The following is a 14,640-nucleotide window of genomic DNA, read 5'->3' as shown; positions in this document are numbered from 1 at the left end:
TGTAGCTAAAGTCTTTAAATAAATAAATACTGAAATATCTAGTTTGGCGCTACATGCAAAGGGGCGGACGCTGCCGGATTAGCGCATCAGTAACGGGAATTATATATAGGCGAGGCCTCAGGCGACCAGATGAGCTTACAGCATCAGTCGGAAGTACATCCTACTATCATTCAGGAAAAGACAGTTAGCGAGAATAGCGGCACTGATTTAAGCGAAGCTACTGCTCTATTGACTGCTAACACGGCCTCTACGACACACCGCTGTCATGACAGTGACCTTTTGTGCAGACCTCGCTGTTGTCAGATTTTCGCTAAGCCCGTCTGTTTTCTGATGATACTGAATATCTACTGTTTGGTAGAAGGAACCATTTCATCTGGTGTGAGAGATACACAGTTATTAGATAATAGTTAATAGCACTACTCAGGGGCGGATCTAGGATTTATAAAATGGGGGGGCTAATTCAAGGTACTAATCTCTTGGGTAGAGGTAGCGAAGCACACTTCCCAGCATGCAAAGCATGCTGGAACTAGGGGGGTCTGGGGGCATGCCCCCCCCAGGAAAATTTTGAAAAATAGATGCTAAAACACTGCAATTTGGAGACATTTCCACATAAAATTCATAATATTTTCTGCCTGTAGATATTTTATACTAGCTGTAGTACCTGCCCTATCGTGCAGGGCAGTATGTACAATGACATGGAAATTAAATGAAATTACAGTTGGTAATATACTATTAGACATACTTTATAAAAGACTAAGGAAACAATGTGGTGTAAGGATTGCATGAATGCAATAATTGTGGAGAAGTGCACTCTTATTGGAATATTTTGTGACTTAAGTTGCTCAAATTCTACCATCAACCAAACATACCATGAATTACTATAATCTGCACTACAACGATTCTGTTATGACAAAATATAACGGCTTTATAAAATATAACAGCATGGGCACAGAGTGGGGGCTAGCAAGAAATAATAATAATAAATGAAAACAAAAATTTTTGAGTCATCCAGCCCAAGACAGCTCATGGAAAAAACCTGCCAGCCTTTTCTTTTGTTTTGCTGCACAGGAAAAACCGGAAAATGCTCCACTCTGCTTTGTATGCATGTGTAGAAAGAGTTCAAATCATTGCTGCAAAGTCTATAAATAGCTCCCATTTTCACAACGTGCCCCACGTTGTGAAGAACAGTCTGCCACGGGACCGTGTCATTTCACTGTGTAGCTGCAGTCATCCCTCCTCCGAGCAAACCATCCAGGATATGCATAAAGACAAAAGAATAGAAAAGATAATAGTTTCACACATAAATAAATATACAAAGCAACCATCTAAAACATTTTTTTTACCATAATACCTTCCTTACCACCATCCACAGGTGCTGATCCACAACATCACAAAGCAGCAGTAGCAGCAGACAAACCTAACTAAAGTGCATGTGTTTGCCTATCTAAAAACCTCACTATAGACTACATTACGTGTTTTGCAATCCTCTCTAACTAAAAGTGTCAATCTATCTGCTGAACCTACCCTAGATAGTGCCACATAAAGCATGCCGTGTGAAGCTTTCGTCCGTCAAATCTAATCCTACACCCTTAAAAGTTTGGCCCTGGCTTTTGTTAATGGTAATGGCAAAGCAAAGTGTAATTGGAAATTGAAGCCGTCTAAATTCAAAAGGCAAAACCGAGTTACTCGGAATGAGAGGAATGCGTGGTATTATAATATCGTGTCCTGCATATCTACCATGAGAAATCTTGGCCTCTACTGTGTTAGCCGACAGTTTAGTAACTACACACCTAGTGCCATTAGTAACCCTTGGAGGATCTAGAGAGCGTAGAATAATAATAGGAGCGCCTACTTTAAGTAAGAGAAGATGCTGAGGTAGTCCAGATACCTCTAAAGAGTTCAAGAATTCTGTTGGAAAGTGAACAGCCTGAGATTCATCAGGTATGGTGTCCAAGGACCTGTAGTCACAGCAGTCACCAGGTAACTGCTCCACCAGAGTCATGTTGATGGAATGAGTGGTCTTGTTAAGAGGAGCAAGAATGCAGCGTTCAGAAAGCCAAGCCAAGTCCCTAAAGTTAGAGAGCAAATCTGGATACACCCTGGAAACCAGTTCCTCCTTGCTATCCACAAAGGTTCCCATGGTGTCAGGTAGCTGGACAATATCAGGTAGAGTGTCAATAGGAAACTTCCCACACAGGTGCACTCTCATGTTAGTGTGTAGTTGTTTAACCACCACACTGTCCCACAGATGAGATCGCTTGAGGCAAGCATCAACAATGTTACCTCTAGTGCCACCTTGAATGACAGGTAGAATCTGCCTGAAGTCACCACACAGTAGCATGCACTTGCCTCCCATTGGATTATCATTCCCTTTTGCCATTCTGTTGAGTAGAGCCAAGCCCGTGGTTTCCCAAAAATCATCTCCTTTGTGAGCATCTCTAACAATTTCTTCACCTTAAGCCTAAACACACGGGCCATTAAGTCTGGACTGTCCAGAGGCTCTTGACCTGGTAGTAGATTGTTCCTAATCTCTGGCCAATTAGGATTGGTGGTCATGGTGATAAAGAGGTCGGGGTGGCCATACTTCCTAACGTAGGTCATTGCATCCTGCTGACGCTCATGCATGTAGCGTGGTCCACCAGTAAATGACGACGGTAGGCGGTAATACACCATGGCTGTCAATTTCCTACCATTAGCCAATTTCAGGTTGATGTGCCATCCATCGGTGCCATAAAGAAAAGAGTAAAGGATACTGTAAAGGATCATACCCCCTATGAAGTTCAGAAATGCGCTGCAAAGACCCATCCCTATAGTGCAAAACTATGTCCCTATTATTTACATTATCATTAGGCATTAGCACTCCTACCTCGTCACACATCAGGCTATTGTACCTCCTAGCATGCTCTCCTACAGGCCGTTTGTTCTCATTAATCACTACCCTAATATATGCTGGCTCATCATGCTGCTCAAATATTTCTTTAGCTACCTTAATAAGTTGAACATAGTGATTATCGTCATGCAAAAGCTCAGTAATACCCCTAACTATGTCAAGCCTTAACCCATCAACTATCCCACATCTTGTAGCTACTTCAGTTTGCTGGTTGTCGATAAAATAAATTTGGGAAAATTTAGGAGACTCACCTGTTGATGGAACTAAACTACCTATACGATGATAGACTTGACCCTGTACTCTAAAAGAAGGATTGAAGCCAGCCATAGTTATCTCGTTACAGCCAAAGCTTCTCATTTGAAATGCACTATTATACTTACGTATGCTAGCTAGAAAATGTTTACCTGCTGTGTTTGTACCTTCATACAGGTGTCTCAAGAATGACTGGGGCTGTGGAAATGCCTCTAACTGGACATTACCCTTCAAGCAACAAAGGGATTCGGTCTCCTGGGGAAATTTTAATGCGCCGCAGTGTGTGCATTCTACACTAAGTGTGCCTACATCTGTAGTGTTGAAGAAGTTGTGTGGCTGATAGTTAAGCCCCCTAAAGCTTGGGTGTGTGCTTGCACGTACCTGTTGTCTGCGTGCTGTGTTAGCCTGCTGCTCCAGAGCTCTGTAGAGTGGATCAGCTCGAGCTTGTTTATGGGAAGCTGTATCTTGTTGTTGCTCCTCCCTCCTTGTTACTGGGTCTTCACGCGCAAGTCGACGGGCAGCTGTATCACGCTGTTGTCCTCTGGCCGGGTCCGCACGCGCAAGTCGACGGCAGCTGCATCGTGGATCCGTTCCTGTGATCTTCTTTCTTCGTCCTGGCGGGCCACACGATGGGCTTCTGCGTCACGTTGTCGTCGTCTCTGTTGTGAGTCCAGTTCACACGCACTGGATGAGGTGGTAGCTCCAGTTGAAGCCTCCTGGCGGCGCAGTATTTATCGTTCTGCTTCTTCCCGTCTCTTCTCTGGATCCAATCTTTGGTTCTGCTTGCGTCTCTTTGCTTGAAACGCACAAAAAGTAGACGATCGTTTTCGCTTAGGCGGCATGCTCGGGCATGCTTACACAGCACATCAAATGAATTTGAATTAGAAATATCACGTGTGTACAGTTGGCAAAAACACATGCGGTACAGTGCGAAAAAAGGTGTACTGAAAAGGTGCCCAAAACGAAAAAAAAAAATTAACACCAGCTGGACTCGAACCCACAGCCTCGCGCACGTAAGGCAGGCACCTAAACCATTAACCTATCTACTTCACCACATTGTTACAGCAATATTTTAGTATTATAAAGACTTGTATAAATGGACTGAGATAGGTGTTTACTTGCGGTTTGCATGCGGTTTATAGAAAGAATTCAAGCGAATTTTAATCTACACACCTGCCTTCAACGGCCCCTAGACGACTAACGATAGCTCGCACGAACTTTTCGAAAGCGTCATTGTTGAGCTCAATAATCAGCGCTTCCATGACGCCAAAGACGCTTCCAAACGCGCAGCGGTTCGAGAGTACAATGCGTGACATCAAATGGAATGCAGACAGACAGACAGACAGACGGCTTTTCACTCTTATAATATAGAATACTGCCTTTAGATTATAGGTATGGCTCTCTGAAGCATTTTGCTAATGGAAAAGTTTGGGTAGGTACAGACAACCAAGTACATGATGCACCCCTCTCACAATTGCACAACACTGAATAGGTACATGTTAGAATAATAATGTTGAAAGTGGAAAATTTTGAAATTTACAAGATTGAATCTGAGAGCATTTTCAATGGAAATTGTGAACCTGAATTAAGTATTGTCATACATATTAACTACACAAGTAGATGAATGAAGTCCTTTAAACAGACCAATTCATTTCATTGCATGTATAGGTGCTGGCAGATTTGGAAAAATTCCATAACAGAACCAACTACATGTTTCCAGTGAATGTTCTATTAGAGTAGTTAGCTGACTGCTCTATTAGAGTATCTCGATCTTGTAAACCTCCAATGCTGATTCGGGTCCTTGTTGCATAAATTTTAGCATAAATCCACTGATAATACCTTGGAAAGACGTTTATAAGGTGGTTTTATGAGTATTTGTATTATTAGTGATCATATAATTATGCTAAGACAAAATTTCATTATAATACTCAGCATATTGATCAAGTAAAGCCTAAATATGAAGGGGGGGGGGGGGGGGGGGGGGGGCTTCAGCCCCCAAAGCCCCCCCCCTGGATCCGCCCCTGCTACTAGTCTAGTTATAAAGCTATAGCTATAGTGCACACTAAGTACTGCTTGTCTAAATATTCAACATGCAATATACTGGGATACGTATTCTGTTGTACTTAGTTACCTGATATGGGCAGTTGTCCATTGTTGAATTGAACTGAAACAAACAAAACATTCTGTACCAAGATCTCGACCAAGATTCTAATTCTCAGTCACATGACTGGGTGTGGATTTCAACATAGATATTCTAATATCTATGATTTCAGTCTTAATTATGCCCACCTCTACATATTATTGTGCACACTAGTACTCATGATGTCTTATTATAGAATTTCAAGAGTGGATCCATGGGAGGGATATAAAAGGGTTTCATGGAACCCCTTTCAAGGGCGGCTTCAGGAATTTTCATGAGAGCTCTCACCAAAATTCCTGGAGCCACCCTTGACGATAAGTCGGTTTCCAAATTTTACTTAACCCTGAATCTAGAGAGGGTCTGGGGGCATGCATCCCCAGGAGAAATTTTATTCTGAGAATCTGAGAAAAACGCTTTCACCAAAAAAGTTTATTGTTATGGGCTGCTTGTGCTTGTGTCTGCTGGCACAGTATCAGCAGACCAAAGAGGTGGAACTATATATGTTTGAAGGACATGGATGGGGGTCTGGGGGCATTCCCCCAGGAAATTTCAGGTTTTATACTCTGAGAAACTAAAGAACTAGCTATATTTACAGTTTTAAAAATACACAATGTGACTGCTCTATTAGAGTATTGTAGTTTGAACTTTTGATACCTAGTGCATAATATAATTATAATTTTGATTGCCTGAATATAAACCTCAGATATCCCTGGATCTGCCTCTGCTTTATGGAAGAGAATGTTTGATGTTACTTGATGAGCGTCGGTTAAACCAAAATCAATTTATCAGTTAATAAAGTATTTATTACAACACTATAATTGTGGACTGGCAAACAATCATTTTCTTTACGACAAAATTACTTGAAACTTGAGCACATCCAAAATTATTATCATTTTGATGTTTCTTTTAATGACTTCAGTTGCATTTCTAAAGATCAACTGGTGAGATTTAAAGTGAAGCATTGCTGCATGGAGAGTGATTGTTTGCTATGTGATACAATGGGTACATAGCTAGACTAAGGCCACAATTACCATGCTCCAGAGTCAGCCTCTTTTTTAAAAATCTGGATCCACCCATGTGTCTTTTAGCTAACTGCCTTTTCCTTTGTCATTGGGTCAATGACAAAGAAGCAGTTTGGAACTTTGTGGGCACACCATCAAACAGACTTGATCATTGATCCTTATTATGAGGGAGATGGAAACTGTATATGTAGTAAGTTTAGGTATGTAAGTTACCTGCGGAGTTGAATAGTTGGTAGCCTTATTTATAATAAAGCGTTTATAAATTGGTTGAACACAAGCTTCTTTAAAGTGGTTGTGCTTGTATGATACTTGCCGCAATAGATTGTCATAATCAATGGATAAAGCATTGACTTTAATGTTGTTATTTTAGATTACCTTTTACAAAAAACTGCCATCCTAAACTTAAAGAGTTTTACTAGCTAAACTAAGGCATGCACTACCTATAAGGGCTGATTTCTGACTATAATACGGCAAGGATGCATTAAGTGTGCAAATAACCTAACAATAAACTGTCCATGCATGAATCTGATCAGATGCATGTATAAAACTCCCATACTTCTCCACATTTTCCTCATGTACATTTTGTTAACTACTGTATGAGTGTAATAAATTGTGCATATACTCAGTGGCTTCATGTACCTATGCGAAGATTTATAATATATCATCTTATCATACAGTACAATAGTACTGTATAGAAGGAATCATGAAGGTTTAGGCTTTTCTGGCCAAAAATATCACCCCCAAAAAAACAGCCTCACAATAGCTTCATGGCACCTGTGCAATATTAGTGAGGTATAAGCAAGCCCAAAGGCATCTACACAGCGGCCAAAAATGCTTCTGATAAGTTACTATGAAAATATTATTTAGCAGAATTTCTGACTGACTGACTAACTGCCTGCCTGCCTGCCTGCCTGCCTGCCTGCCTGCCTGCCTGCCTGCCTGCCTGCCTGCCTGCCTGCCTGCCTGCCTGCCTGCCTGCCTGCCTGCCTGCCTGCCTGCCTGCCTGCCTGCCTGCCTGTTTCCTTCAGACAAGAGTAACTCAACAACCACTAAGGCTAAAGATGTCCTCCTTTGTGTCCCATTTACAGTATCTTTGAAAGGTGTCAATTCGTGGTAGCACAGTGTGATGGCTTCCCTACGTATTAAGTGGAATCATCTGAGTTTTCCATTGTGAGTGGATTGATTGCAGAGGTCCTTTATGTAATGTTCCTTGTTTGTAATGCTGTGTAATGGGCTGAACATAGCTGAAAGCAATGGCACTTTGCTTTTCAGCAAAAATTGATAGTTGGGGTGCACGTTTAGAAATTAATTTAATGGCATGTCTGGTGTCCTTCTTCCTTTTGATACGGTATGTGTGGGTTCATCATAAAAAAAAGTAGACAAACAGATAGAAAAATTAGTCTGATTAAGGATCATAGCCATAAAAGTAGTGAAACAAGGGAGGTCGCCTACATCTGAAAATATACTAGTGGATTCAGTTAGTCATGGGTATATACATAGACTGAAAAATGTCCACTAGTGTATCTGTAGGTGTGTAAGCAACCTTCATTGTTTCCCTGCTTTTTGTGGCTATGATACCTAATCAGACGGTGGTAAATGGTATAGAACTAATGTGATCTATTACTGGTTTTAGGGTTAACTTCTGTTGTATTGTCATCACTGGAAACTCGGTATGGATTTTCTAGTACACAACTTGGAATGATATCAAGTGCTTTTGACATTGCTGTATTAGTGACAGTAATTTTTATTAGTTATTTTGGTGGGACCAGTCATAAACCTAAGTGGTTGGGAGCTAGTGTGTTCATACAGGGAATTGGAGCACTTTTATTTGCATCACCACAATTTATTACTGGTGATTATGATGTTGGAAAGAATGCCAATCTGACATTTGAGGCATGCAAAGACAAGAATGACTTTTCTCCAGAGTGTAGAAAATCAGACAATATCTATTTTATGTTTATTCTTGCAAGTATTGTGACAGGAACAGGATCAGCATCACTTTTTACAATAGGAACATCTTATATTGATGATATTGTTCATCCTAAACGTGCTCCCATTTGGCTTGGCATCTTCTATACTTTGGCAATCACAGGGCCGGCATTGGGGTTTGGAATTGGAGGTGCTTTTCTAAATATTTATGTTGACCCTTGGAAAGAGACCACCCTTGAAGAGTCGGACCCTGGTTGGGTTGGTGCTTGGTGGATGGGATATATTCTTTGTGGAGTGATCTCAATATTAATAAGCATTCCTTTTTTTATGTTTCCCAAGAAATATCCAAATACAGATTTTATACAGGAAGAACGAATCAAGCAAATGTCTATTCAGCGTAAAAGAGCATTAAATAAAGAAGACCTAAACATTAAATTTCATATCAGAGAACTTCCACGTCAGTTGTTTGACCTACTAGCAAATGTACCATATTTATGTGTAACAGTTGCAATTTCTCTTCAGAATTTAATAGCAACAGGCCTTGTTGCCTTTTCTCCTAAATACTTGGAAACACAGTTTGGTTTCTCTGATTCTATAAGTAGTTTGATAAGTGGAGCAGTTGCAATACCATCTGCTGGAGTGGGGATGATGCTAGGTAGTTAATGCATATATATAACACTAGAATTTGCAGATTAAGTGCTCCTATGTGTACATTGTATTTCTTTGAATGACAGGCATTATATTGTTCCATATGTGTACTTGTAGGTGCTCTACTGGTGTTCTTCTTGAAACCTGAAACAAGGAGATTGATATTGTATTATACGTTTATAACTATGTTGGCTGTTCTGTTTTTGGGTGCATTCTTTTTGTCATGTCCAACACATGACATAGCTGGTGTGACAGATTTTTATCCCAACAGGTAGTATATAGACTGTATAATGTGTGATGATCTGTAGCTAAAAATTCCTTTATGATCTGTATAGTACACTATTTGATGATCAGACTCTTAATGCTACTTGCAACAGTCATTGTGACTGTAAATCAACTATATTTGAACCAGTGTGTTCTGATGGGATCACCTATTTCTCTCCCTGCCGAGCTGGCTGTGACAAGTACTATTTACATGGTGATAGAGCAGTAAGTGACTATGTGTGATATACTATGTCTATGGAAATAGAAAATTGAGTTTTCATGTTTAGTACTGATTTTAAAGATTTATAGATGCTGCGGAACTTAACAAAATTACCAATCAAATTACCTTAGCACCAATGGTATATACTCAGCTTGAAGAGGTGGCCTTTCTAACAAGTGGCCGCTTCTACTTTGTCTGTTAATGTAAACATGAAAGCTGACATCATAAAGTCCTTACATATAATATAAGCTAATAGGAACAGCATAACAAATTAATGTTGTTGTCTACTTTTGCAGATAACTAAAATGAGTGGAAAATGGATTTATGCTAGTGTATCTATATATCTTGATTGTTCAGTGTAGTCTATGAGATCTTATAACTTCCTTTGATTCCTGAAATCATATTTCTTAATGTATGAATCTTCAGGAACCAAGGTTTGAAAATTGCACATGTAGTTCAGGTGCTAGTGTGGAAGAAGGATACTGCAATGAACACTGCATAATGCTTGCTCCTTTCCTACTTGTGATCATCCTAGTACTGTTAACGATCATGTCAGCTCAAGTTCCTAATGTAGTGATCACTCTAAGGTTTGTGTGGTAATGTGTGTGTGGAAAAGCAGTATAGTATACCTGTGTACTGTGTTTATATATTTTTGTATGTGTAAACTGTATATATTCTATAGTACAGAGACATAGCCAGGATTTTTTCAAAAGGGGTTTCTAAATGTAGCCATGAATCACAAATACAGGGTCTGTGGACACTGGTGGCACTTTTGAGCATAAAAATTCAATAAACTGATGATTTTATATACAAAAGGAAGTACCGTAATAAATTGAATAAATGTCACATTTATATACCGGCTCATTGAAATAGCTCAATGCACGCATAGGTTATAATGGCTACATAAAGTATGAATGGCTGGAGATCTCTCCTGCAACCAGGATTGTAGTAAAGCTTATCCATACTTAAGCCTGTATACGTCAGTTTTATTGCTTGATATCAAGCTGGTCGTGAACTACTTGGAGCTGCCCTTGCATGTGACTATTGAGTTTGGAGGTGCAGCCCCCCAAGAAGCTATAGACACTGTATACAATTTAATACTGAAAATTTGATAAATATGTAGTTTTTGTGGTAGAAATTACTCAATATGAGTTGTAGGGATTAGTCACAGTGTATGGTGGTTTCCATAAGTAGTCTGTGGCCATGAAGTATATTGCATTACAGTATAAAAGACAGCCAGGCTCTAAAACTTTGCATTGCAGTACCATGCCATGGGCATACTTGCTCTCCTAAAAACATTGTATATGGGACACACTAGCATGCGATGACTGTTCTATTAGAGTATTTAACTCTCCTATTAGTCTATATCTTAATTGTTTTATCAAATATTTTCTTTGGTTTGGAAATGGAGAGGGCCTGTTCTCCACTTTGGACCTTCTGCTCAGTTGCTATGGTTGAACAATATATGGCCCTAATATGAATTGTAATGTTAAGTTAAGAGGAGTAGTAGAATAATTATATGTGGAATAGTTGTCGTGCAAATGCATATAGGCAAGATTTTATGAAAAATCCAGCACACCTCTTCCCTAAATTCTTACTATCTTCTTCTGAATGGATGTTCTTTCTATAGAGTAAAGCCAATTGCTTTGTTAGAGTTTCTTGATCTTATGGTGCTGTATCAGTATTCTCATAGATAGCTATAGACAGGTTTAACAATAAGGAGTGGCACTATATTACATCATAGTGTAACACAATCTGTAGCGGAAAAAATTAGTTGTAGGGCAAACATTTTCAAAGTGCTTCTGCGCACTGTAATACTACATCAGGTAATCACTACCCAAAATACAAACCTTGTAGTCTTACTTTATCAATACTTGAGATCTGCTGGAAAAGAATAACTGGGTGACTTTTTGTACAGCTAGTTTATAAACGCAAAATTTAATTACTTAATAAAAACTTACTTAAGGTAACTTATTTTACCATGCCTGAGTTTATTATTTAATGGTTTTACTTTTAATCCTCAAACTACCCATTTTTATTGTTTCTTGATTGATATGCTGGTTGACATTGCATTTCTTTTACTCTACAAAAAATGGCTGGTAATTTGCGCATGTGGTGCATTTTTATGACCACACCTCTTCGTTAAACACGTCTATAGAAGTGCTACATTTGTAAGCAGAATCGCCCACAGGGGGATTTTGCCTTGGGCCCCAGCCTAAGAGATCAAGGGCACCTTCAATACCTCTAATACAGCAGTCACAGTATTCTTCAGAGGAGTAGTGTAGCAAGCTATGTATGTAGTTATAAATAAGGAGATGTATAGTTGGTGAGGGCAGCTATTGTCATGAGGGGCAGCTATTGTCATTGTCAGACCTTTTTTTTTTTGTTTTTGGTCTTCGACTTACAGCTAGGCTGAAGTTGTGATTCAGAGTGGAACTCTCCTTGCCCCTGGGCCCCCACTTTAACTCTTTGCCCTGGGCCCCTTAAATTCTCTGGGCAGCCCTGTTTGTAATTCATTCCACCTTCATGGGGATATATATAGAAAGCAATCCTCACATATAAAAATTCACAGCATGAATTATTGTATGTCTGTAGTGGCTTGAACTGGATGGCTGCTACATTCATCAATTGATTTTTCTGTAGCACACAAGACTGTAGTAACATTGCAAGCATTAACTATCAATGATGTTGTGTTTTTATCTAGATGTGTCTCAGATGAGCAAAGAACATTGGCATTAGGGCTGCAGTCTATGTTTATCCGAGCACTGGGCAACATTCCTGGTCCTTTAATAATTGGTGCACTATTTGATGCATCATGTTTGTACTGGCAAGAAGATTGTGGGGATAGGGGAAATTGTTGGGTATATGACAATGAGGTACTAAGTGTTTGGATGTTTATAGTGTGTGCTGGTATCATGACTTTATCTTTGACATTTGCATTTTGTGCTTGGCTATTCTTCAGTGTGATTCTCTGTAATCGTTATAAAATGAAGTCGGATGATTAAAATTACTTTTGTTTTGTCATTTTTTATAACTGTAAGTAGATTATTTAGCTACCATCAGTTGTAACAAACAAAGTTCAGAATCTACAAAGTTCATAACATCATCATGAATCAATTGCTTATGACAATGTAAGTATCACTGCATTTGTTGCTACTAGTTTGCTGTTTAAGGCATTAACAGAAAATGTGATCATTGCATGCTACTGATGTAGTAACTGTTTTGATCCCTTTTGTATAGATCTAATACATATTATATATATATATATATATAATGGTAAGTACAACTGTAACAAATGTTTCACATACCAGCAGTGAGGACAACACACACTATAGTAATTCAATGATAATGTGCACAACATACATGAATACAGCATAAATAGAACTGTTCGGCACTCAGTGATCACCTGTGTCCTGATAATCGCATACACGCTCATTGAAGCATACACAACTGGGGGTTTTCAATAGCAACATTGAGGCTGGAGGCATAGCCCCCAACCACTGAGAGACCTTAGATGTTTTAATGGTTCAAAACTCAACAGATTGCATGTGCTATATTTCATGGTTGAATTAATGTACTAGTTACAATGGTGGATCCAGAGGGGGGGACAGAGGGCACGTGCCCACCCCACCCCACCAAAAAAATTTCTATAAACTCTAGTAGAGCAGTCAGTCAATTAGAACAGTCAGTCAATTAGAACAGTCACTGAATGTATGAAAAGTTGCATCTGGAGCACCAATTTAACCCATGAGCACATTTAGCTATGTAGCCTGCTAAGAATAATTTAATTCACTTGGTCCTTTGTATGTCATTCATGGCTCATAGCTGAACTCATGACTGTCACTGATCCTTACATCATGTGCAGCTCAAGAAAGCTTGACTTATTACTATCCACTGAACTGACTGAAGCCTTACATCAAAGTAAAAAAACTAGGAGTATATGGTAGTTAAGTAGTCAAACCCTGGTAGGTAAGTATCATGAATATCAAAGACAAATTGATTTACACGTTCAGTTCAACATGAAGCCATAGTAATCCTAAAACCAAAAGCACAGCAAAAAAGACTAATTAAAAGCACAACAAAAATGTGACTGGATTACCTTTTCCACACATTTTACATGTGCATGCGACAAAATGTTATAACATATGACTCCTTATACTTAGTAAGCTGCTTTTTGTACCAAAATATAGCAGGATACTGTAGCATACTCATGGAAAATTTCAGACAGTATATGCAATGATACAAAATTATGAAGTCACAAAGTTCAAAAAAATGGGTCAAATTTTGTGTGTGAAAAAGGTACCTTTTCGCAAATCCAGTCACAAATGATAAACAACTCAAAGATGTGTTATAACAATTAACACCTCTATTTCAACTGTCATGTTGTTTGAAGGTCATGTGCTTCGAAGTGTGGGATAGAAGCCAGTTAAACCACACCTGCACACAGTATCAACTCAGCCTTGGCCTCGACTCACAGTCTTCTATTGTTTCCTCTGCTGCTTCTCAGGCTGGTATGGCTGCTGCTGGCTAAAGATAACCATTATTTAGAAACCGATAACAACTATGAAGGTGATTTTATTCCTCTAGTTTGCGAGTTGTTTGGTGTTTAGTCACCTTTTGCTTTATCCACTCTGTCAGCCTGAAACCTTTTAAAGGTCAACAAATCATGTTTTTGAATGAAAAACAGCTCATAATTTTGATTTAGTTTTAGTGTACTAAAAATAAACTAACTACTGTACTAAAAGTACTTTTTAGTTCTAGTACCTTAGAACCCGAGAACTAGAACAACACTAGTTAATATGGCCGGTTCTTCTATAGGAATGCCGTAATACCATAGATTATACCATAGGTATAGGGTGGTTGTCCATGAGTACGTAGCGCATGTGCAGCAAATAGCCAATGAAATCACTCAATTCAAAATCAATGCGAAAATCCACTGGTTATTCATTGCACATGCGCAACAGGTTTTGTCATGGTAAATCTTGTTTTACAAACCTTATTAAGTCATACAATGATTGGACTCTTGCTGTAGATGAAGGTTGGAAAGTTGACATTTTATATTTGGATTATCGTAAATCATTTGACTCGGTCCCACACATTCATTTGTTAAGGAAATTAAAGTCTTATGGAATTACTGGGAAAATCTTGACATGATTAAGAAGTTTTCTTTTACACAGCTAACAGGGAGCTATATATAACGGTGTAATGGCCAGATAACTGTTAAGAGCAGAGTACCTCAAGGACTATCTGTATTAGGACCCTTACTTTTTTGTTA

The 14,640-nt window shown here is 39.0% G+C and overlaps 1 protein-coding gene across 1 annotated transcript; it reads left to right on the top strand.

Annotated features, from left to right (window-relative positions):
- The first annotated feature begins 94 nt into the window (after positions 1–94).
- LOC136249856 (solute carrier organic anion transporter family member 4C1-like) lies at positions 95–12,460 on the top strand. Its single transcript, XM_066041981.1, has 6 exons — positions 95–376; positions 7,938–8,888; positions 8,999–9,152; positions 9,217–9,370; positions 9,792–9,952; positions 12,070–12,460. The coding sequence occupies exons 1-6, from the start codon at positions 130–132 to the stop codon at positions 12,368–12,370; spliced, it is 1,968 nt and encodes a 655-aa protein (XP_065898053.1). The 5' UTR covers positions 95–129; the 3' UTR covers positions 12,371–12,460.
- The last annotated feature ends 2,180 nt before the right edge of the window (positions 12,461–14,640 follow it).

This window comes from Dysidea avara, chromosome 3 (genome assembly GCF_963678975.1).
Source record: "Dysidea avara chromosome 3, odDysAvar1.4, whole genome shotgun sequence".
In the NCBI taxonomy this organism is placed as follows: domain Eukaryota; kingdom Metazoa; phylum Porifera; class Demospongiae; order Dictyoceratida; family Dysideidae; genus Dysidea; species Dysidea avara.
The sequence above is the reverse complement of the archived record's forward strand: the minus strand, read 5'-3'. Positions and strand labels throughout refer to the sequence as shown.